General features: G+C 41.4%; 1 protein-coding gene across 5 annotated transcripts in view; it reads left to right on the top strand.

Moving 5' to 3' along the window:
- Nucleotides 1-18,182: 18,182 nt before the first annotated feature.
- The window catches only part of RAMP1 (receptor activity modifying protein 1), a 111,223-nt gene continuing 103,287 nt past the window's right edge, over nt 18,183-26,118 (top strand). For 2 of the 5 annotated variants that reach the window (XM_063429978.1, XM_063429981.1), the window contains exons 1-2: nt 18,183-18,933; nt 19,197-19,656. In XM_063429978.1, the coding sequence (XP_063286048.1) occupies nt 19,569-19,656 (88 nt within the window). In that variant the 5' untranslated portion in view covers nt 18,183-18,933; nt 19,197-19,568. The remainder of the gene's footprint in view (nt 18,934-19,196; nt 19,657-26,118) is intronic. The other 3 variants (XM_063429980.1, XM_063429979.1, XM_063429982.1) reach the window with 3 other exon arrangements.

Raw genomic sequence — 26,118 nt, 5'->3', positions numbered from 1 at the left:
TTTTTTATTCTGTTTTTTTTTTATAAACACACGTTGCTTTTAGATTTCTGCCAGAAAACGTTTTAACTTTTTGAACCAAATGTGCAGGTATCAAATACAACTTTAACAGCAATCTCGAAACCAACTCCTGCAAAAAGAATCTAACTGGAGATTTGGGGGAAGGAATATGACTAACTAAAATGTTCTGCTTGCAAAAGAAACAAAAAAAATAATAATTCAGGAACAAGTATTACAAAAAGGTATGTTCTGTGTGGTAGAGCTTAAAACATGTTCCTATACACCGTCCAGGTTTTGAAGGGCAATCGGCACAGTGAAAGGTGGTGTCTGTCCAGGCTTAAAATAAGACATGACTGCATCAGCTGATCAGCCAAATCTACACCCCCATGTGCCTGTTATAAGCCCTGATGCAAACAGGTTTGGTATGTACTCTACCTCGAACAGTGACATCTGACATGCTTTCATCATGGATGGTGGTTAGCATGTCCTTCCTGTCCTTAAATTTTATTGCAAGCACTTCAGCTTTGCGCAGAGCTTTACATTCACCTTTTTTTAATTTGACCTCTATGAGAAGTCTGGGGAAATATTTGGAATTTCTTCTCACAGTGCCGCAGGCCAGTGTCTGAGGCCAGTGTCTGCAAACCATAAAGCGTTTTAAATGAACGGACACTGCTATAAAAATTGTCCACATAAAGGTAGTATCCTTTTATTGAACAAGGGCATCAGTAGGTCCCAAACAATTTTCCCACTTGTCCCCAGAAAGTCAGGACAGCCAGGAGGGTCCAGTTGACCATCTTTCCCCTCATATACACGAAAGGCAAACGTATAACCACTTTCACTCTCGCACAGTTTGTACAATTTTACACCATACTTAGCGCGCTTTGAGGGGATGTAATCCTAATATCCTTTTGTATTTCATTAAGGATTCATCAATGGATACATTTTGTTGGGCAGTAAAAACTTGATGGTCTACCAATGGGCGTATTTTATGAAGCCTATCATATTGGGGGTGATCTCTGGGATGACAGAGGGTGTTGTCATTAAAATGCAAGTATCTCAGCATCAACTCATATCTTGTTAACAGATTGGGTTGGTGCTCCAGTAAGAGTGAATTGATGGCTTCTTTGTTATCCCCATGAGCATTGTAAAAGCCCAGAATTTTTAAAGTTCAGGGACATCTGTGGGATGCCAAGCATGCTCCCTGACTACATAGCTACCTGGATTGGTATAAAAAAATTGCGTAGCATATAAATTAGTCTGGGAAGCAATCTCCTCCCAGATGGTATCCCCTAAAAATAGCTCCATGTATTGCATTGGGGAGAAGTCATCCACATTGACATTAATGCCTGCATTGGCACTGAAAGGGGGTTTGGGGGAGGGGGGGTTGTTTTAGCGAACTGTGGAGGTGCCCAGTCCTGCTCCACATTCGGCATAGCAGGGAAATCACAGCTTCTTTTTGCAGCCGGCTCACACACAGATGACGTGTCACTAGACGTGTCGGAAAACTGACCAGTGTCGAAATCAGACGCAGTTTCAGTGGCGTCAGTCTGACGCCAAGAAGGCATATGCCTTCTCCAAGCTGTACATGCGCTGCATGTTTCACCAACACACTACCTGACACAAAACTAACAAATTACTAAAACACTTTTTTTTTTTTTATCGACTAAAACAGACTAAAATGTTATTTAGTGGCAATCCCTAAACTAACTCATGCAGAAAGAATCTAATGGAGATTTGGGGGAAGGAAACTGACTAAAATGTGACGCTTATTAAAAAAAAAAAAAACTAAAACACAGCTTTTTGACAAAAAAAAAAAAAACACCTTAAGGGCAAAAAATAAAATAAAAAATATAGACAGTACAAATGCACTGCTGTAAGAGGACTTGACATGGAAGGGGTTAAAAGGGATTTTATTTTTTTACTTTTTCACAAGTTCTGGAACTTCTAGCAACACTTTAACACACTGGCTACAAACTATCACGCACTGATTAGTCTCTCTCCCACACAAAAAGCTACAGAGGAGAGAGGGGCAGATTTACTGTCAAAGTGAGTGTTTGTAACACCCACTTTGACAACAGCCAATTGTGAGCGATTGTGGGTCGCTCACACAGCGTAATTGGCTGTTACTATATGCCTGGCACATAGTAACAGTGGGATTTTGGCGTAAGCGATCTGTTTGCTCCCGTCACCCGTTTTCCGTGATAATGGTTCAAGTCCATCACCGGTCCTCAAGGGGATGTTACCGATGACCGGTCCTGAACAGTCTTCGGTCTTAAAGGGTTAAGCCCATTTCCAAAAAACTTAAAGCCCATCATTTTACAGTTAGAAAGATTATTCAAAAGTGGTTCCTGGTTCATTCAAGATAGTTTCCAATCTTCCCACCCGGAAGTAGACATCCCTACAAATTCACTTCCAGGTTAGACCGTACAATGCTCGGAGAAATTGCAATAAATCCAATTCTCAGACTCTACAGGCCTCTCAGAATGTTATGTTATGTTCATGACAGTACAATTAGAAAACTGAACAAGTATGGTTTGTTTGGATGGCTTGCCTGGGGAAGCCACAAGACTTCTGGGACTATGTAATTTGGATAAACAAGACTAAAGTGGAGATGTTTTAACAATAACGCATAAATACTTTCTTCAAACTGTAAGCACAGTGATGGGTGGTGATCTGGGCATTATTTGCAGCCACAGGAGATGACCATGAACTCCTCTATATACCAAAGAATGCTTGAGTCATATCTGAGACCATGTGTCAGGCAGCTCAAGTTTGGCCGAATTTGAGTAACGCAAAATGACAATGATCCTAAGTACACAGCAAATCTACAAAAGAATGGCTGGCAGAGAAAATAATTAAGGGCTTGCAATGGCCCAGTCAAAGTCCAGACCTCAACCTGATTGAATTGCTGTAACAGGACCTTGTGTATAAACAAATGCCAGCAAATCTCAATGAATTGAGATTCAGACCTCTGTTCCTGTACGTCCAGTGGTCTGATCTCAATCATGTGTCTGTTAGTCCACCCATTGTACAGCGCCATGGAATTTGTTGGCGCTATATAAATAATAAAATAATAATAATAATAATAATTGAAGAAACATTGTAAAGAAGAGTGGGCAAAAATTCCTCTACAATGATTTGACTGATGGACTAATATCATACAGAAAATTATAACTTCAAGTTATTGCTGATAATGGTGGTTCTACAAGCTATTGAATCATAAGGTGCACTTAGTTTTTCACCCATTCTCCATTTTGACTTTATTTTTGTTAAATCATGACACAATGTAATGTCATATGCAGTTTTTCATCATCTGAATTGTATTTACCTAATTTTAAGACCTGCTAAGGAGCCAATGAGCATTATTTTGTTTTTATGTGTGGGGGTAACAATTTCTGTTGAAATCTGCACTTTTTGTAAAATAAAATAGAGACACTCTTTACACCTAAATCTCTTTAGCAAGCTAAATATATTATGGACTAAATATTGAAACTGTTGAGTTTCACTGCTCACTGTGACAAAACCTCTGAGGGTTATTCAATAAACGGACTGTTGTGTTGAATTACAATGGGATCACAGTTTTTTCCCTGTTCGCCATTTAGTCGACAAATTAAATAACTAATAACATACTTGACCACAAGATGGCAGCAGATTCCTGTATCCTGAGAATGTTCAAGTATATTATTGAAAGTTCTACATTTCTCCTAGAAAAAACAGTCCATGAACACAAAACGTTTAGCACTTCAGAAAGGTGTCTTACTCGCAAGATGTTCAAACTGAATCATTTATGTACTAGGGAGAGATTAGGAAAGCTAAATTGTTCAATTTTCTTACCTGACTTGCTACTCTGAGGATTAAATATGATGAACGTTTCTTTTGAACATTATTTGAAATGCAGTTATTAATCCAAATTCACATATTTCTAATTCAGTTGCAGAATCCATTAACTTTCTATCAAAACAAAACACTATCTTATGTATCAAGGAAAAATGGGTTTATAGAGGGGGCGGGGCCTGGCTGCCAAACTAAATGGCTGCATGCATAGTGAGCTCTGATCGAGAATCTGAGAAATCTCTACAATATTGACTCTTACTAGCCAAAAAACAGCAATCTATGTGCTGGATACAGCCTACAAGCAACCCTGCTATAATCCAAAACTTAGCCGACACATGCCAAGCAGTGGAACAAGCTGAAACAGTACGGGATCCCGTTCCACCCCTCCACCCCCTGCCGGCGGGGGTTATCCCGGCCCGATCACCCCAGCTACACTCACCGGTCACTGGTGGTCCCGTCGCCTGGCACGGGCTGCGACAGGAGGCTTGTCCCCACAGCCGACCTAAGATGGCAGGCACCGGGCCACCCACCATGCCACAAGGCCTGGCAGACTCAAATCTAACTAAGCTGGACAAAATCTTGGAAGAATTCTGGCGGAGACTTGAGGAAAGGCAGCAGAGGGCAAACATGCCGCACCACTCACCTCCTGCACCTCAAAGGTTCTTGCTGATCTATCTGAAGCAGAATGGTACCACACCCAGGCCACACCCAGGCGACGAAAGAGGAAACAAACCTGGCGGTCGACTCCTGGGGTTAAGCCTGCCCGCAGAGCCCCCCTGCTGAGACCCTCTTCCGATAGAAGACTTCAACACCCCCGCCAGGTTGCGTGCGGCCCAAGACTCCACTGCGAAGTGGCCCATTGAAGAGGCATCGGCTGACTCTCTAACCCTCCGTGACTGGTGCTCCCTGACTGTTGCCGGACCAAATACAACTGCCGACCACCCTTGCCACTCTTATGGACTCACTTCAGACCCGCAGCCAAGAGAGAGAGGCTGTGCCCGGCGGGGGGACATACTGTGCCTCACAACTGGGAACCAGGCTGACGTTTGCCTCTATTTTATTATTTGATTGTTATTATTCAGGTTGATGCCCAGTTAAAGTTAGCTCTGTCTCCTATGCCCCCACGGCCATCTACCAGTTTACTGCAGCCTTAACAAGATGCCAGTTTCCGTGGTTAACCCGATAAGCTAATCTATGACTCTCTACCCACAGACAGATAGAACCTATCACTTACACTGTCTAACAACCTGCTGCACTTATCACGCCTAAGTTTCTCCAATACTTTAGAAACGTTACCTATACATATTAAAAATATAAATAATGCAACTATCCTGACTGTTACATCATTGCTAGTAAAAACCAGTATAGCTACATAGGTGATGGTGTATTAAGCATTCTGTTATCGTTTGCATACTTATGAACAATCTTGACTCTCCTAATACCTTACCGCTAGCCCGACCATTCATTCCTTGCATAAAGTTTTTCTTGTTATAATTTACTATTACTAATAATGTTCAGGGCCCCTATATAAATCTATGGTATAAGCATGACCACTATATATACAAAAAATTGCATTTTTCTTGTATGCCATGACATTGGACACTTGTTTTGACTATGTTGGTTTATTTTGCTGTCGTGGCATCGCAGACCAGATTGTAATTCACTGAAGAATTTAAAAAAAAAAGGAAATAAAAAAATAAAATGGGTTTACAGAGTGCCAAAACGGATCAAATGATTTTAATATATGGATCTGTTTGAATGTGTGCATGAGTTGGTTAACATTGTAATATTTGTCTCTTCGTAAGCAACTTTTTGCACTACTAAGTGAAGAACAAAATGTATTACTTAACAGTAAACATAGAACGGGTTACATGCATCCTATGCATCAGGTATTACTTTTGTACTATATCATCTTTTGTGTTCTATTTCTTTTAGAGATTGACTGCAGATTTGTGTTTGGATCTTTGTGTAAAAAATATCTGGTGTGTGAGATCTGTTGGACTAGTTTGAAAGAAGGAACCAGTATCTAACGCACTTTAATTCCATAAGTTCACTCCCAAAAACCCTCATTCTCATTGCATGAGATCAGAGCTCATCACTCTGTCACTCATTGCATGATATCCCATAATTACAGTTGTGCAAGACTATTGTTTCTCTCTCTTGCGGTCATATGCAGTGTTCTTCAACTGGTTGTCAATCTGTCTCCTATTTGTTTTTAAAACATTTGTTTTTTTAATAGTTTGGTAATGGACGTGGTGAAGGCCAGTCACCAACACTGTTTGTGGTATATTTCTGTGTCACGCGCTTGCTTACAGCATATTTACCCTAGCAGTTGAAGATACAAGCATTAGAGCAGTGAGTCCTTTACCATGTGAGGGATTTGTTATGCGCGCAAAGGAAGGAGTAATGACGAGATACACACACAGACCTTTTATTGCAGTGCCATCCTATACCACTGATGGGTATAATAAGGGAAGATAGAAGAATTGGAATGAGAGGGACCTAAAGATTAAGGTGGAATAGAAATAAAGTTAGTGATTGAAATAAGTGGGAATGTTTTGGGGAACGGGGCAGAGAAGGATTTGCTTGATGATTTGGACTTTTGGAAGGAGGAAGAAATTGAGATGGCACAGTGATCAGTGGGAGAAATTGAGGTTGTATTATGGCTAGTCGGTCTGGCTTAGGGAAGAATTGAGTCTGGAGTGTGAACTGGGTGGAAATATTAGGGCAGTTGGAAGAAATACACTAGATGGGAAATATTACGAAAGAACTCAATAGTTAGTGCTAAAAAAGTATCATATGAATGGTACTAATGCAATGACTCTCCGGTGTGTTGTGATGGCAAACTCCATTCCCCCCACTCTAAGGATGTTGGATTGTCTAGGGAGAAAGCAGCTGAGCTTTTCACGTAGATTGAAGAAGCTGTGGTTTTATTTATATCATCACTCATCTTTTATCTATCCAGTAAGCAAGACAATGTCAGAAATGTGGTCAGTCAACAGTCTTTGTACATCTTATGTGTAACCCTTCAGAGGCATTGAACTTTTTAATAACCTTCTGCAATGTAAGCGGTGTGTACTGCTTGCCAGAGACTCCTACAGCTTCTAGACTGACCTCTTAGGATGTTTTTGTGCAGTTCTTTCAACAAAGAGATAAGGCTGCAATTCTGGCATGATTGGGATTTAATGGAGCACTATAGCATTAGGAATACAAACCTGTATTCCTAACTCTATATTATTTTCATCTAGATTTAGGACCCCTTGCGTGCTGCAGTTGGCCATCATTCCTCCGGCAACATGGCAACGCTTCTAACAGTCCAATCCGATACTCCACGTAGAGGAGCATTGGCAACTAGAAGCATTAGAGCGGCATCACTGCGCTCCTATTGGAGACTAGCTGTGAGAAGCAAGACTGACTCTGTTCTCACAGTGGAAGTACCTCTAGTGGCTGTAGAATAGACAGTCACTAAAAGGGGGAATATAACCCTTTAGCATTGCCGTATCTGCTAAACGATATGCTTTCCATTGCAGGGTTAAAACAAAGGACATCTGCACCCTGACCACTGCACTTAACATAATGTGGCCCTTTAAACCACATTTTGATTTTGAAACGTACAGTCTTTTTCGTATTGTTTTTCTGACCTATGAGCATCTCTAGAGCAATAATGTAAAATTGTTCTTGGGGACAACTGTTCATGTGGCACAATGGACAAAGTTGGTTTGTTTCTAAAATGTCCATATTTCTTACACACTTTCAGGTCTATTCTCTAAAGTAAGAACTTTTTGGGAATTCAAAGTGAATTTTGAATGTAATGCCAGAATAGCCAAACTGGAAGAATTCTCCAAGTTAGCTTCCAGTTCACCTAATTTGTCCTTAAATTTGGAATCCATTTTGAATTACAGACAAATCTTACTGAATTATCTTGTTTGTGTTTATCCTTTTCCAGTACCAACACCTGAGCAGCCTTGTCTAAAATCTCAAATGGGTTTTGAAAAAAATACTGTTTGTGAGGCAAGCTGAAGAACCTCAAAAAAATGACACTCATGGTGCTATCTGAGGGAACTCCTCAGCTTTTAGTTGCACCAATATGTTCCCTTTTTGCCTGATGTACCTGCTGATCATTGTAGGTACTACTGACATTTTCAGAGGACGTATAACTTTTTTTTTCTTTATCTCCCTATAACTGCTTGCTGTCATCGCTCTTTAATTCCCACGTAAATAACATCCTATGACTGGCTTCTTCATTTTGCTTGTAATCATTCTAAAAATATTATGTTTTGTGTTAAATGTCTATATGATCTCTGATACATTGTATAATAAAAGATAAACTGAAAAATTAAATGCTAATTCTGTACTTTTTACTTTATTGAAGAAAACCTCCTCTTCAACTAAAATATGGCTGACATATTCAGTCAATCTTTCCTTCTATAGCAGTGGTCTAAGTCTTGTCACTGTCGCCACTAAAGCATATCTTTTAAATCCTTAATTGATGTATTTACCTTGAGAACTGATTTGTCTGAAAGATCTTTAAATCCCATAAACCAATATACGAAAAAGTGCAGAAGAGCATGTGTCCATTTTGGTTTCCTTTTTATACAAAAGAAATTGAAAAAGAACCATTTGACAAAGTAAACCGTAACCACTAGTGACTTCTATTCACATATATGACCTCATTTAAATATTTTTATTGACAATGATTAAGTCATATGCATACACGTTCATACGTGCACATATAAAAATAAAAATAGTGCATGGAATTATAGGAAATATGTATGTTTTGTGAGTGTATATATTAAAAACAACCCTTTCTAATAACCCTATGTTTTTAGGGAATCTATCTGAGTGTGTAAGGTTTGAAGGCAAATGCCAGAATGCATTCTTGCATGTGAAGAATTTATGCATTACCAGAAACAACATTCTTACAAATATAGCATCTGTGCATTTTCAAGAGTTTATGATGTCATACTTACCGTTCATGTCAAAATAATCTTTTCAAAAAACACCAGTTATTTATAGTTTTGTAGTGACTCATTTTTTATACAACATCCTATTTCCACCATTCTCACATTTCTGTATCAGATGAAATGAAAATGTTTTTATTGCATCTGTACATGATTTTTTTTTTCCCCCATTTGGAAAACAAAATACAGTTTTGTTTGTTTTTTTACAAGCTAGACACACCATTTTTGTTTAGATTTTTTTTTTATTATATACATTTGCTGTATTTCTTGCATTTCAGATAAGCTGTTTCCACATCAGCAGATTGTGGAGTTTAGCCTTGTGTGAGATGTAGGCAGATGTAAAATAAAGGCATCTGCTCAATATTAAATATAAGCATAAAATAGAAGTTATAAGCATCCTACTGCACGGTAAGTGCAAGCATTTTAAGGACTGCAATTTTTGGGACATAAATATCCTCATTTAGGATTAAGAAATGAAAAACATAACAGATAACCTGTGTGGCACTAAAATATTATAATGCGACTGATATGTTGATTAGTGTAATGTGTTTTTCTCCGCTAGATAGCTAAATTAATCTGTTCCTATCTTAGTGTTTGTTGCGCACTTAATTTTCTAACAAAGAACTTTGGTACACACCATGTAATTTGAAAATTCGAATTTTAAGCTGTACAAATGTGAAAATCTCTATCTCAAACCCAACGTGATGAAATGCCTGGACAGCGGATTGTTGAGATTATCTTGTGTACAATTCATCTTTGTAAGGCAGGAAACCATATCTTTGGACTGTATTTATCAGATAAAGCACACAGTATGTCTTAACACTATACGCAAAGAGCCTTCATGTTTAATGTATCAGGAACACATGGGCAGCTTTTCCTGGAGAAGTTTCTGAATTACCTATTGTCCAATGTCCCCAGCAAGAACCTAAATGTAATTCACTGATTAACAAGGTACCGTGAAGGTGATTACTGATAAAGGAATGCATGTCTGATTTTCTCTACTGATCTTTCAACAATATGAGTGTGTCAGGGAAAAAATCCTTATGTATTGTGGCATCCAGCAAAGCATGCTGCCTTGCCAAGTGTCAGGGTTTAAAATGTGTTTTATACTGTCTCTGCTGTCTTTTGATTACATCACCTGAAAAACTTTCATGAGTGAAACTTCCAACTGCACAGACAGTTCTTGCCAGAGCTATCTTCAACCTCTGTAGACAAAAAGCAGTAATAATCGTATAGAAATGAATCAGAGGCGGCTCTAGACTTTATGAGGCCTTAGGCGAAACGCAAACATGAGGCCCCACTAACAAAAAAGTGTCACATATACACATTGATGCACTGTCTACCTGTGTATGTGCCTGAGAGTGTGTCTGACAGAGAGTATGCTTGTGTGTGCGAATGTATGTCTCTGTGAGCATGTTTGCGTTTTTGTCTGAGACCCTATGTGTATGGGGTAGCTGATGGTGAGAGGGAGCGGGGGGTGTGATGGTGAGAGGGAGCGGGGGGTGTGATGGTGAGAGGGAGCGGGGGGTGTGATGGTGAGAGGGAGCGGGGGGTGTGATGGTGAGAGGGAGCGGGGGGTGTGATGGTGAAAGGGAGCAGGGGTTGATGGTAATGTGAGAGGGAGCGGGGTTGATGGTAATGTGAGAGGGAGCGGGGGGTGATGGTAATGTGAGAGGGAGCGGGGGGTGATGGTAATGTGAGAGGGAGCGGGGGGTGATGGTAATGTGAGAGGGAGCGGGGGTGATGGTAATGTGAGAGGGAGCGGGGGGTGATGGTAATGTGAGAGGGAGCGGGGGGTGATGGTAATTTGAGAGTGAGAGGGGGTAATGTGAGAGTGAGAGGGGGTAATGTGAGAGTGAGAGGGGGTAACGTGAGAGTGAGAGTGAGAGGGGGTAACGTGAGAGTGAGAGGGGGTAACGTGAGAGTGAGAGGGGGTAACGTGAGAGTGAGAGGGGGGTAACGTGAGAGTGAGAGGGGGGTAACGTGAGAGTGAGAGGGGGTAACGTGAGAGTGAGAGGGGGTAACGTGAGAGTGAGAGGGGGTAACGTGAGAGTGAGAGGGGGTAACGTGAGAGTGAGAGGGGGGTAACGTGAGAGTGAGAGGGGGGTAACGTGAGAGTGAGAGGGGGGTAACGTGAGAGTGAGAGGGGGGTAACGTGAGAGTGAGAGGGGGGTAACGTGAGAGTGAGAGGGGGGTAACGTGAGAGTGAGAGGGGGGTAACGTGAGTGAGAGGGGGGTAACGTGAGAGTGAGAGGGGGGTAACGTGAGAGTGAGAGGGGGGTAACGTGAGAGTGAGAAGGGGGTAATGTGAGAAGGAGGGGGTGATGGTGAGTGGGGGGAGGCTGAGGGTGGTGACGGAGGGTTATGCTGAGGGTGGTGATGCTGAGGGTGGTGGGGGGTAATGCTGAGGGTGGTGAGGGGCGATGCTGAGGGTGGTGAGGGGTGATGGTGAGTGGGGGGAGGCTGAGGGTGGTGACGGAGGGTTATGCTGAGGGTGGTGATGCTGAGGGTGGTGGGGGGTAATGCTGAGGGTGGTGAGGGGCGATGCTGAGGGTGGTGAGGGGTGATGCTGAGGGTGGTGATGCTGAGGGTGGTGGGGGGTGATGCTGAGGTGGGTGGTGAAGCTGAGGGTGGTGAGGGGTAATGCTGAGGGTGGTGGGAGGTGAGGCTGAGGGTGGTGGGGGGTAATGGTGAGGGTGGTGGGGGTGAGGCTGAGGGGGGTGATGCTGAGGGGGGTGGTGGGTGGTGAAGCTGAGGGTGGTGAGGGGTGATGCTGAGGGTGGTGGGGGGTTATGGGGGATGGTGAGGCTGAGGGTGGTGGGGGGTGAGGCTGAGGATGAAGGGGTAATGGTGAGGGTGGGGAGGGGTGATGGTGGTGGGGGTGAAGCTGAGGGTGGTGGGGGGTGATGGTGACTGTGGTGGTGGGTGTAGCTGAGGGTGGTGGGGGTGATGGTGGGGAGGGGTGATGGTGAGGGTGGTGAGGGGTGATGGTGGTGGGGGGTGAAGCTGAGGGTGGTGGGGGGTGAGGCTGAGGGTGGTGGGGAGGGGTGGTGGTGAGGGGTGATGGTGGTGGGGGGTGAAGCTGAGGGTGGTGGGGGGTGAGGCTGAGGGTGGTGGGGGTGATGGTGGTGGTGAGGCTGAGGGTGGTGGGGGTGATGGTTGTGGGGGGTGAAGCTGAGGGTGGTGGGGGTCGATGGTGGTGGTGAGGGTGAGGCTGAGGGTGGTGGGGGGTGGTGGTGGGGGTGATGGTGGTGGTGAGGCTGAGGGTGGTGGGGGTGATGGTTGTGGGGGGTGAAGCTGAGGGTGGTGGGGGGTGATGGTGGTGGTGAGGGTGAGGCTGAGGGTGGTGGGGGGTGATGGTGGTAGTGGGGGTGAGGGTGGTGGTAGTGGGGGTGAGGGTGGTGGGGGGTGAAGCTGAGGGTGGTGGGGGGTGATGGTGGTGGGGGGTGAGGCTGAGGGTGGTGGGGGTGATGGTGGTGAGGCTGAGGGTGGTGGGGGTGATGGTTGTGGGGGGTGAAGCTGAGGGTGGTGGGGGGTGATGGTGGTGGTGAGGGTGAGGCTGAGGGTGGTGGGGGGTGATGGTGGTAGTGGGGGTGAGGGTGGTGGGGGTGATGGTGGGTGAGGCTGTGGGTGGTGGGGGGTGATGGTGGTGGTGAGGGTGAGGCTGAGGGTGGTGGGGGGTGATGGTGGTAGTGGGGGTGAGGGTGGTGGGGGTGATGGTGGGTGAGGCTGAGGGTGGTGAAGCTGGGGGTGAGCCTGAGGGTGGGGGGTGATGGGGAGGGAGAGCCTACCTTTCCCTGGTGGTCCAGTGGGCTCCCTGGTGGTCCGGTGGCCACTGCTCACGGTCTGCAGCTCCTCAGAGCTGCAGACCGTGTAATCTCGTGAGATTTCAGAGCGTTGCCGGGGTAACCCGCGGCAACGCTCTGATTGGCCAATTCTCGCGAGTCACATGGTCTGCAGCTCTGCACACTGCGGAGCTGCAGACCAGTGTCTGCGATGGTGGCCGGGCAGCCAGGAGGGGCCTCGCACCCGGCGGCATACCGGGCAAGCCGCCGGGCCCCCTCCTGGTGTCAGGTCCTCGGTCAGTGACCGAGGACCTGACACACTCTGCCAACAGGCGGTTTAGGCGGCCGCGAGGCCCCCGCCAGCGCGAGGCCTTAGGCGGCCGCCTAAACCGCCTAATTAGAGAGCCGCCTCTGAAATGAATCCACTGACCTGAGTGCTTTATTGTCAAATCAGCCTATTAGCATTATTTTTAAGGTTTGTGCCCCCTCTTATAATATGAATGATTCCACTTACTACTTCACTCTCACCTTTCAACACTGCTGCTTTCCCACACCATCACGATTCTCCAGTTTGTCTTTTTCTTTTTATATACATCACCTCTTTTAGATTGTAAGCTCATTTGAGTAGGCTCCTCAATAAGCTTGTTTCCCCTTAAATATGTAATGGTTGTTTTACTCCCCACATTCAAATTAAAAGCGCAGTAGAATTTGTTGGTTCTATATGAATTCCAATAATAATAAGCAGAAGCTTAGTCTGCCTACTTGTCATGAATTGCAATGGTTTATCCCCCTGAGCTTTATGTTGGAACCCCAGTCCCTGGGTGTGCTAGAACTTCATTTCTATTATTACAGAACGTCCATTTAGTTATGGTACGAACATATTTCCAATTACAATCTCTAAGCTGCAAGAATGCATTGTGTAAAAAAAAAAAAAAATGTTCATTTGTTCACGTTATCAAATGTATGTTTGTAGATCCTGTTTTCTTTTCCCACAGGAAGTTGGAAACAAACTTAAATACTTTTATGTATTGTAGAAACATCTGCATATAATTTGTTACAGCTAGACTATGGAGAAGTGCATTATAGAGGTTCCTCAGCTTTAATAATAGCACAATACATTCATGGCCCAAAGAGGTAAAATACAGATCATCACAGCTTTTTACTCCACCTGCAAAAGCTAAAACGTGTTGAGATGGCAAGAGGTAATGTAGGTAAGTACCAAAATATGTATTTAGTACACCATAATTGAGTTAAAACGTCAGTCTTACAAGATAACAAACTCAGTGGTTCTCCATTTCCATTGGAGTTTCTATTGTCAAATTATTCCATATACAATATTCTTGATTACGGTCTATCTGCACATTATTCTATGTCTTCTAAGTCTATTTCTGACATTCAGGGCTGCAATCAGGGGGTACAGCCAATGTGGCAGTACATGGCCCCAGGCACCCATATGCCTCTGCAGGCCGCGGCTGCCTTTATAGTGAAGAAGGGGGTCCAGCAATTGTGATCTACAGCTTTGAACTGCTCCTCTCTTCAACTCTTGCAAACCCTCACCCGTCAAAGCGTTGTGTGTTACCATGGGGGAAATAAATGAATAAAACCGTTTTTGCACACAGCATCCATTACACACACACAGTCTAGATACCGCATTCACTTTATACTGCATCTGTGTGGGAGGGAAGCGCCCCCCCCCCCCACTTCCCCAGGCCCAGACCTTTGCTGATTAAGGGGCCCCAAAATTCCCAAAGGCAGTCCTGCCGACATTTAAAAAAAAAAGTCAGCCTTGTCCCCAAAGCCATTTCAGTATTGATGTAGTAGTAAAGCTTTTGTACACATCTCATAGATGTTCATCCTCACTGATAAACATGATGATGCTCACATAGACACAGTTGTAATTTCTGGTTTGCTTTCATCAATAAAACACTTAATGTACAAACAAAAAAAATATAAAAAAAAATCTATCTAAAATGTAATTTTAGACACCCTTCCATTTGCTTGCTATGTTTTTCACACAGGTCACACACATCCTAAGGCCAACCCTTATCTACTAAACTTCATGTGGGTCATGACGATGAGTCATATTAACCATCTGCATGCATGCAAATTTAAATGAACCGTCCATTTCCGCGAAGTTCATCTGCAGTGATTTGCAAAAATTGCTGTAGCTATTTAAAATACTCCTTTTCTTTCAGAAGGCAGTTCTATGCTATTCTGTGCAATGGCTACTAAGATACTGAAGACCTGATTGATGGTCTTTATGAAACTAGGAGATGCATGGTAGAAAAATCTTTGCTGCTTTGGCATTGAATTGTGATGCCAATGTATCATAAAACATTCAGCTCCAGTGTGCTGACCTGTTGCTATGATAGGGGGAGTGTTAGTATCCTGAAAATATAGATGACGCCTGGCAAAAGGCTTTTAAAAGACAAAAATGGCTTGAATTTGATATGTGATATATACACTCTCATTTATTATAAAAAATAATTATGTGTATAGAATTAGTGCAGCTTAAATTGATACACAAAGCTGTATTCCTGGCACTATAACCCCTCTGTTCCCCCTGGTGAATAAAGGGTTAAGGGCAGCACAAAACCAGGATACACCACTGCTAAGTGCAATAGGGACACTGGTAATGTTGCAGCACTAAGTGCATTAGGGACACTGCACCCATTTTGATGAGCATAAGTCTCATTTTTGGACATTGTAGCAGTTAGGCGGTGCAAACTACCCCACAAATGCATACCTTTTGCAAAAGTAAACACCACTGGTTATGTATATGATGTGGTTTGAGTTTTATTGTACAGCCATTTCTGCACTGATTTCTTTCCGTTTAGTGGTTTATTTTGTAAACTTTGTGTGCTATTGTAAAGAGAAAAACAATCATTAAATTGTGCTCAGTTATATCTGCTGAATACAGTATGACCCCCTTTGCATACCCTTGTGCATAGCTAAGTGTTGGTCACCCTCTGTAGCTGGTTGGTGACTGTGCTAGCTGGGGCAATCCCTGGAAATGTCATTTCTAACAGGAAGTTTAGCCACCATAATTTAAAGGGCTGTATGCGGCCCAAATTTTCTGTGCTGCATACAGCACACCTGGCACTCTATGTCCCAGCTGCCATATGGGAGCCCCAGTTATTTTTTGATCCTGTGTCTTCCTGGTGCGACGCTGCTCACACCAAGTTGCAGCAATTGGGATTTAGATCCCTATTTAAAGGGCTGTAAAAATAATCCGGTAAAAATGCTCACATACACAATTGTATACCAGCAATTAGCAAGCAGCTGCCAAAATATCCAAGGATGAATTTCACTGATCTTGATTTAAATAATAGCAGCAGTTCTATACATATATCTAACCTTTGTCATTGATGGCTTACCTCTCTTTTTACTCTGAGCACATTTGATTCTACTTCAAGGATTATATATGGTAGCTAAAATTATTATATTGGTGGATCAAGCCCTTTACTTTTTATAATTGAAGGTACAGCATGGATTAATCTTATTGTAACTTATTTCAGATACCTGTAGGTAGGTAGCATGACACTAAAGAGGTGAAACCATGCTAATGAAAGCCATACTCTCCACTGACTACACTTTAACAGCTAAACTTCAGTTTGAGAATTCTAATACAACTTTAAAGTGGAGAACAACATTCATGTTTGTCGAGCACAACTATATAAAAGTGGTGACAATTTGTGACTGGCATCCCCAATGTCAAGATGAGAATTATCCATAGGTTCTGTTATGTCATGCTAGAAGTAAATATAGCACAGCAAACAAAATATCACATTAAATTTACATGGCCAAAATATGTACAGAAATATGTATATGTGTGTGTGTATATATATATGTATATACACACACACTACATCAGATGTAGCCAATGTTTTTGTTTTGTTATGTTTTTATTCAACACAGTTTAATTTTAGGGACTGGAATTACAATAGGATTTATATGGAATGCAGTTGTACACAAGCAATCCAAGTCTCATGGGCCACTGGTGATGTTAACCCTTTCCTTTCCCTTCTGGTGGGTAATTTGACTGTGGTGAAGAAACTTCACAAACTGGACATTTGGGCAATAAACTCCATGGTGCCAGTAACTGATGTCTTGGACCACTAGAGTGCTTTTGGCAGAACAGTACACTCATGGTGTAAGGTGGGAGGCTTAGTCATTAATAAATTACACCGTCATAGGAGTACTTAGCACATTGTATTAGGTAATTAGGGTGTGCACAAAATAAACTTAAAGGAGCACTATAGGGTCAGGAACACAAACATGTATTCCTGACCCTGTAGTGTTAAAATCACTATCTAGCCCCCTTTGCCTCCCTAAAGATAGTAAAATCTTACTTGTGTTTAAGTTGGAAGCTGCTGCCTCTGCCTGTGAACTTTCTCGGACATCATCAGAAGTGGTGGCCTGATCCAATCACAATGCTTCCCTGTAGGATTGGCTGAGACTGACAAGGAGGCAGATCAGGGGCAGAGCAAGCACAATTCAAATACAGCCCTGTCCAATCAGCATCTCTTCATAGAGATGCATTGATTCAATGAATCTCTATAAGGAAAGTTAATTGTCTGCATGCAGAGGGAGGAGGTACTGAATGTTTGGATGCATTTTAGATAGCCATGACCCAGGAAGGATCTCTAGCAGCCATATGTGGAGTGGCCAGTAAAGTTATCACTAGGCTGTAATGTAAACACTGCGTTTTCTATGAAAAGACAGTGTTTACAGCAAAAATCCTGAAGGTAATCATTCTACTCACCAGAACAAATTCAATAAGCTGTAGTTGTTCTGGTGACTATAGTGTCCCTTTAATATAAATGTTCATTTTTTCTTTTATGGTAATTAGGTATTCATAGAGAGAGACAAAAACACAAGCCAATCCAAACGCGTAAAAAAATCTACATTGAGACCTATATGTGGACCAGAGAAGGCAATTTGGCGCTTTGTTAGGGTATACCTGGGCACACCTGACACACTTTCTACGTGCATGTAAAGAGAGCAAAGTTAATTCTGTGCAGCACAAACACCCACATTTCCCCTGTCGAGGTAGGTCTTATAATTAGATATAAGGTAAGTAACCCTTTCAATTGAGTTTGCAGTTGTTAGAAAATGAACATAACCTTTCTCAATAAAACCATATATCACGTGTTTCAAAAGAATAAACGTTAACCCTAGCATAACTAAACCATACTAATACAACAATTCTGATATAGTGATCATGTGACAGCATAGTATATTCTGACAGTACCGCCTATTCTGTATCCCCTGTTAATATGTTCATTCTGAGGTTACAAAGGTGATAAAACCCACTTACGGAATTTAAAGGGTTATTTTAGTGAGTGCTGCTGGGAATCTGTGGCTTTTTTTACAAATGATGTTTCTTGCAACAAAATAACGTTTATTGCATATACAAGGAAGCACGTGACAGGGTGTATTTGGCTGCAGGGCTTTGGAGTGTATCGAGTTCATTTGATGTTCGTGCAAGCTCAGTATTATTGATGTCTATCACAATACAGCAGCAGCGTACCCCAATCCCTCTGCATTAAGTGTGCTTAGATGGCCAATGCTCCTGTGTGATACACTGATCGCTGACACAAGGCAGAATGGGGATATTTCCAGTTCACCTGTACAGGAAGAGGCTGTTCATTGACAGATTCTACACGTGTATCTGCCCTGTTTTCACACTGTGGAAGAGAACAACATATAATTATTTGGGTGAAGCAATGCTGATCGAGAAGAAACTTCCTAATTCCTAGTTACAGGCTTGTTCAAGCAGCACTCTCTGGTACAAGTGTGAAATCCATTCACTAGAAAGAGACAATCTTGGGAAGAAGTTCTCCCCAGTATCGGTTACACGCATTGTAACGAATATAGAATCCTGGAATCCCAGTTGCACATAAAGCCACGTTCTATGGAGCGGTGACAGAAGCAGGGGGAGCGGAGAGACATTCTTAGGATGATGGTGACTGATCTCGGCTGCAGTCTAATCCTACAGAATCTATTTATGTCAGTTCCGGATCTAAACTTAGATTCAGGCAACAGAACAGAGACTGAAGACACTTCACTTTCAGAGAGAGACCAGCACGAATTTTACATAAGGAAAACACTGCCATCCTCATCTATATACATTGGAGGTGAATTCAAAGGGTAAGGGTCGTGTGGAGGACCTTCAGCCACCTACAGGTAGAGCGAGGACGTCTACCTACTAATAGGAAAAGCAAAGACACATGAACCCAAGAGGGGAGAGTTGAAATTACATACAAAGGGTAACCCTGCCACATGAGAGATCTGTCCACTTATCAAGAGGGAAATAATGTTCAGCTCCATAGGAAAAAAACCCACCCACACTGGTAAGTTCCACAGAAAAGACCTCCACCCACACTAGAGTTTCCATCCACCCACATAGAGCCAAAGAAAAGACCCTCCACCCACCGAGATCCAGAGAAAAGACCATCCACCCACATAGAGCCAAAGAAAAGACCCTCCACCCACGACAAAAAATACCTTATATCCTCCCTGGATCTTAACTCTGTCTAGACCGAGGCATCTTGATGTTGAAAGAGATATACAGTAACTTACAAGAATAGATAAAAAATTTTCTTTGTGGTTGCAGGACAGTACTAGCCCAGATGAACTTCAGCAGGAAATAAGAAGCTACTTCACCTTGCCTCCTAGTGTGGATTTTCCAGAGAACGTGTCAGATGTCCTCTCCTAAGCCCTCCTTAGGGTTCTTCAGGAACTACTGACCTGATTCAGTATAATGGAAACCTTTCTAAAGCCTTCTGTCAGCATCTTATGAGTGAAGACAAGGAAGGACCAGTTCACTACATTCACCATCCAAGCACTCACAGGTGGGTGGTTCACTGAAGCCCCTCCTTCGTCCTCTGGGAGTAGTTAGGAGTGCACCTGACTGGTCCCATAGACGAGAAGCCCCCCTGGTCATTGTGAAGCTTGTAAGATATTCTAATGGCTCTGGTCTCCCCTGATGCAGTTATTTAATCGGACCCTCATTCAGACAGACATGAATCTTGGATTCTTCTTCATTCCTCGTCATCTCCTCTGGATCCTCTTAGGTAGGTTTATTCTCCCATTTACACTTGCTTAGGTGCCTTGGGGTTATAATGCTTGCCTTTCCATATACTAAATGTCATTTTCACTTTAAAATTTAGAATTAACCTGTTTAACTCAAATGACTGAAGAATTGAGTAATCCATGAAAAGCCTGTCTTTTAATATGTATTGCTAGTTAGTCCACTAAAGTATCACAGCATGCTATAATACTCCTATAGACAAACAGATATAAATAGGATATATCTGCCTGACTAATCAAGCTATAAAGTCACACAGCTTTGCACACTTTAGTTCCACTTGAGTTAATTAGTAGATCTATTTGTATTAATAGGATGTGCTACATACTTAATATGTCCAGCCAAGGGAGGCATAGTGAACACTTTTTAACATCTGGGTTTTTGAATGTCTTTATAATCAGTGAAATATTCTGTGTGATTACTCTTCAAATATGTTTTCTCAAAGTAATTCTTAAAGTCATGTAAAAGTGGCCTTTTACATGTTTTATTTTTATTGTTACAAAGTAGCATAGAGCGTAAGAAATAACAGTCCACTATATATTAAAACATTAAAAAGTAAATGAGGTATAAAGTAAATGGAAACAAGTGTCTAATAGAATAGTGATAAAGGACTTTGGAAAACATAAAAAAATAAAGATTGCTACAGGGACTATCTGGATTTTGTAAATTGATTATCACCTAAAGGTATACACGTGGCCAATTATAATGCTTCTAAATGATTGACCTAAGGTTTTACATTGTTTCTGTACATCAGCCACATCTTTTGTTCTACCTCTACAACAGATGGTTGTGGGTGAAAATATATGGAAGTTGATCTGAGATACCTTTCTTGTAACCTATTTTTAAATTCTATAGTATGACTTTGATGAGTTTTCCTTTGTTTTCAAGGAGCCCCAAAGATATACTGTAATCTATTGTCACTAATGCTTTATAGTATTCACAAACCTGGGTAATGCGTTGCACTCAATGCTATCACATTTTATGAACTACTTTATGATATACAAAGGGTTTACGTTAAAGAGGTTATGGGGCTTTTACTTGGATTTATTACTAGATGTTAAACTATGTTTCAGTGTTCCTAACAAAGTATTTATATAACGGTGGTTAGGAACCAGAGTTACAGGGTGTTTTTAAACTGTGAGGACATGTTCTCAATTATCACTTTTTATCTATGTTCAGAGGTGAGATCTGAATTTAACTTGGAACGGTTAAGCTACCTGTAAATCTCAGCTCCCTCATTATGTACAGAAAGAGACTAGAGAACATTTAAACAGAGACTTATAAAGTGGATATACTTTTATTCCTTGAATTACAGCATGACTGCATGATGCAGAACAGTGATTTACCTCTAAAGTGCCCCAAAACATCTGCAACAGAAACAGCACACCTTGATGGAGCCCTCAAGTTCACTGGCCAGATGGCTTAGCCTCCAAAACTTTAGAAACAATTTGATCACCTAGGGAAGGGGTATGCAACCTTTGGCACTCCAGATGCTGTGGACTACATCTCCCATAATGCTCATATTTCCACTATGTTCGCAAAGCATCACGGTAAAAGTAGTCCACAACATCTGCGGGGCCAAAGGTTGCCAACCCAGGGGTTGAAACTATGTGTCTTCTTTTTGTATTTCGATAATTGTTTCCAAAGCAAAGTATTATGTAGAAACTCTAATGAATGCCACTTGACTTTATTCACTTAACCAGAAATTAAGGAAAATTTAAAAAGGGAATTGCAAATTATAGCCCAAAATATTCACAAAAGGAAAAATTACTGTTGTTTTTTTTTTTTTTTTAAATCCACAATGCTTGTTTTTGTTTAAACTGTGCAATTCCCTTGTTTGTTCTACCTAATTCATTGTTTAGTAGATAAACCCCTGTTTTAAACCTGAGCGAAAATGAAGAGGTTAATAATCCAAAATGTAATGCTGGATTAAAACATCATACACCTTGTATAGAAAGTGTCACAGTCCTAAAGATCATTTAGTTAACAAAAAATGTAAATGTAAAAATATTAATTGTGCAAAGTGGTTGTTGTTTTTTTTTTTTTAGGAATTAACTATGTTATGTGTTGTAGAAAAACAATTGTCTCTTCTAACATCACAAATAATATGCATTATATAGACATTTGTAACTAATAGTTATTTCTAAATCTCTTCTTTTCCCGTTTGAAATCTTCACGTCTTTTTGATCTAATTGCTAATTATCTCTCAGAATCTTTCTATGCTGTGAATGCACTGTCCCTTCACTAGCCGTGCTTGGGTGAAAAGTCCTTTTCATGCCCATTTTCCGATCCTGAAAGTGGTAAATCTGCAACAAAAGATGAAATACTCTAGAAATTTAAAGAAAGTCCTAACGTTCACAGGCATTTTGCATGAGCCTTGTCTCAAGTCTTTGAGCTGATGTTATGGAGCGTAACCATTTAATTACCAAGGGGACTAGCAATTTATTGTGATGCCCATTCCACTGACAAGAGAATGAACGCAATGGGAATTTTAAGTTTACTGTTAATTACACATTTCTTTCCTTCTCATATAGACACCATAGTATTGACGTTTAGTAGCAAATTAGCTGAAAAGGGCCATTGACAGAGGGTATGATCTAATACCCCACATCACATACTTCTTTTAATATCACTCTTTCCAGTATTCTCTAGAACACACAATATTATACTATTTCTTTGGTAATGGATTCTTTCCCGTTTTTTTTGGTGTTTTTTTTTTAAAATCACAGAATATATGATCACCATCCCAAGAAGTAAGGTCTCTACAAACTAAAATTGTAGTCACTGTTCCCAGCCTTGTTCATTTCAGAGCTCCCATACCTTTTTTTTTTTTTTCCCATTTTCTTTAGTTTTTTGCACATATATGGCCTGTTTCTGTACCTGTTCACCTTAATTCCTTTTTTTTTTTTTTTAAATCATTTACCATATTGAGATTTTCACTTATTCCCAGCTTTGTATCTTGAGGATCTCTTTCCTCCTCCTTTGAGTTCCCAATTTATTCTTTTTTTTTTTTTTTTTCTCTCTCATGTGCTGTGTGTCTCCTGTCACAGTGGATAATATAATATATATATATATATATATATATATATATATATATATATATCATATTATACACAGGGGCAGGTTGAAGAGCCTATAACAGTGGCCTACTAGTTTGTACACACAAACATGTAGACTTCTACATCACACAGAAGAATACAATTCAGTTTAAAAGGAACCAAGCAATAAAACATTTAGTAAAATAAGCTATTCAAATGTCAGAGCATCCATATTTTATTGTGCATCAGTGTGGGAAGACCACTTTACAGGTGTCACGGAGTCAATCTCATTCTACTGGTGCTACTGGTGAAATAAAGTAGACGCATTGCACAATGTGCAGTGACCTGGATACTTTAATTCTGGTGTAAGAATTCTGCCCAAAACATGGATCCCCATATTCTCTCTAGAGTGCTGTCTCTCTCTCTCTCTCAGTAACTGCAAACACCTTCATGTTGCTACAAACTGCCCGCTAGCTCTGTATTTTTTTTTGTTATATATTTTTTTAGTTTTTTTGGCCCCTAGTCATGCACTGTGATTATAAATGCATGCTCTATGTTTCCTAAATTTTGTTCCGACACACATCTGTTAGCTTTAAGATACATGAAGCTGGTTCGTGGGCTGAAATTATGGCATGCAATGTTCTCTAACTTCAGTGACAGGTCCGTTACTGCAAAGTAATGACAACCTTGATAGCTCTTGAAGCTGTATTTTCTTAATGGTATTACTATTTTTAGGGTGGGAGGGTATAAAGCCTTACTTGAAAAAATTAAAAGGGCTCTTTTGGCACAAATGAACACTACATCTTAAAGGGACATTCTATAACAACCTTTGCTTAATTAAGCAGTTTTGGTGTATAGATCATGTCCCTGCAGTCTCACTGCTTAGTTCTATGCAATTTAGGGATTTAATCACTTTGTTTAAACAGCCGTAGTCACAACTGCCTTCATGTGACTTTCATAGCCTTCCTAAACATCCTATGAAAAAGAGCCTAGATATTTTAGGTTCCTGTAGTGCACATTCTGTTTAATGTAGAATTTCTTATCTCCTGCTGTGTTAATAGCCTCCTAGATGCTACAGGAACCTCCTATGTCTAATTAAAGTTTAATTTCTAAAGAAAATTAATGTCTGATTCAAATCAAACTAATTTTTCCATGTCAGTCACTGTCAGGAGAGATGGGTTAGGACTGTATAAACAGAAACAAAATTGATCTAACTTCCAAATGGCAGAGAATTGAGCAGTGAAACTGCATGGGCATGATCTTTATACACCAAAACTGCTTAACCCCGTGCCGGTGGGCAGCATAGTACGTCCCTGACGTCCTTATTACTTACCCATCGGTCACATGGCGCAATAGGTGTCTCTGTGTCTGCCTGCAAAAAAATAATATATCCTTACCTTTTGTGTCACATTATCACACTCCCTCAAGCATGTAAGCTCATTGGGCAGGGCCCTCAATCCCTCTGTTCCTGTGTGTCCAACCCGTCTGGTTACAAATACTTGTCAGTTAGTCCACCCATTGTACAGCGCTACGGAACTTGTTGGCGCTTTATAAATAATATATATATATTATCTCATGTATATATTATGTCATACTAAGTGTATTTTATATTAATATATACGTATAATAAGATAAAAATACACTTAGAATTAAATTACACACTTGTGTGTGTGTGTGTGTGTATATGTATTAAGGCAATTTGCCTGGATTTGTGGGAGGGGCTGGTTTGCTACCTCTAGCCTACTTAAGGCACTCCCCTTACCTTGCTCATTACCATTCGAGGTCAGAGTTGAATGAGGATCCACTTCCGGGTTCTCTCAGACGCCATCTTGGTTTTCTTACCCACAAATTTTTCTGCAGCAAGCTGTGTCCAGGAATCCTCTTGCAGGCCTTTTCCGTCCGTCCAGCTTCTTACCCGGGTCTTCGTCGGAGATCGCGTCCCAGGGACTCCTAAACCGTAAGTCAGACCTACCTGTCACGCCAGGATCGGTTCCCATGGCGCACGGTACAGCACGGGTCCTCGCTTTACGGTTTTCTCTGCACATTCGCATTTCAAAGCCTTTTTCGCGGCTTCAATTCTTACAAATTGTTCGGCTAAATTATGCGTATTAGAGAAGCGATCAATTCGTACAAACTGTTTTTCCCTTGCTTCATTTAAACGATTGTCATTTCGGTTTGTGTTTTCTGGTCGGCATTTATTCATAGTATATTCTATGCACGATTGCTGTTCGCATTACAATGCATACGGTTAAGCTATTCATGCTAACTTCTGTTTCCCTTCATACTAAGATTCGGTTATTCTGCTATGTATTCACATAGATCTTTTTCGTGAGTTACATTTCATCATTTCATGTATTTACATTTGGTTAAAAAGTTGCTTGGTAAATAGACAGACCATTTTAATGCTATTTTTAAGGTATCACTTATTACATCAAGGGTATGAAACCAGCTAACATTTCTGTATAGACCATTGGACTCCCACGCTTACTGGAGTTTTATTTTTTTTTTTTTCAATTATCAATTTCATTACAATTAAATCAGCCTACGTTGCAGGCCTCATTTCTTTGTTGTTAACCATGACACATAAGGATTTAATTCCTTTTCATGCATACTCTGGTTGAATCACACGTACTGATCCAACCAATCATACGTTTCCTGCACAGTAATATACATATATATATAACTTACATTTTATGTTCCCCTTACACACCATTATTATATAACACATATGTTGTTGGTACATAGGCCACGGCCTCCCTCAGATATCTTATTAAAGCCATGCCAACATTTCTGAGTAACACATATCTATTGCATAGTATCAACATTTTATTTGCAATCATACTTAAGCAAACCTTAAAACATTGCTGCTACAGGCTATAAGTCTGTTTTCTTTCCAACAATCCACACTCATCATACTACTTTCTTTTACCCATTTCAGGCTGTCAAGCTTATAAATATTTGCTCCACACAGGTTTTTCCTGTGAATTTGTCATACTACCAGGTACGTACACCTGCTCATATGGTATATCTACCATACATTTCATTTCATCCCCCTAGGTTAGAGTGCTGGCAATAGGGTCACAGGCATCCCAATAGGTATTTACCCCTTCTTGGCAATCGCCATCAGTTAGTGGTCCCACAAAGCCAACACCCCGCCTCAAATGTTTCAAAGGCAAACACCCATCGGGCCACACGTTAGCTAGCCGCCTCGCATGTTGCATAGAGAGGGCCTCACCTGTCACTCCCTTCCCCTGTTTTCTGTCTTACAGTCACCGAGAGGCCTAAAACTCCTGCCACTACGACGAGTGGCCTCAATAACCCCTCGCGCCAACGCATAGATAGAGCCTCTCAAGCCGCTTGGCAATTAGCAGGGCCTCATCTGTCACCAAACAAGTATAATGTTTTCGCCA

This window comes from Pelobates fuscus, chromosome 8, assembly GCF_036172605.1.
Source record: "Pelobates fuscus isolate aPelFus1 chromosome 8, aPelFus1.pri, whole genome shotgun sequence".
Taxonomy (NCBI): Eukaryota; Metazoa; Chordata; class Amphibia; order Anura; family Pelobatidae; genus Pelobates; species Pelobates fuscus.
This window is presented reverse-complemented; position numbering and strand designations above follow the sequence as displayed.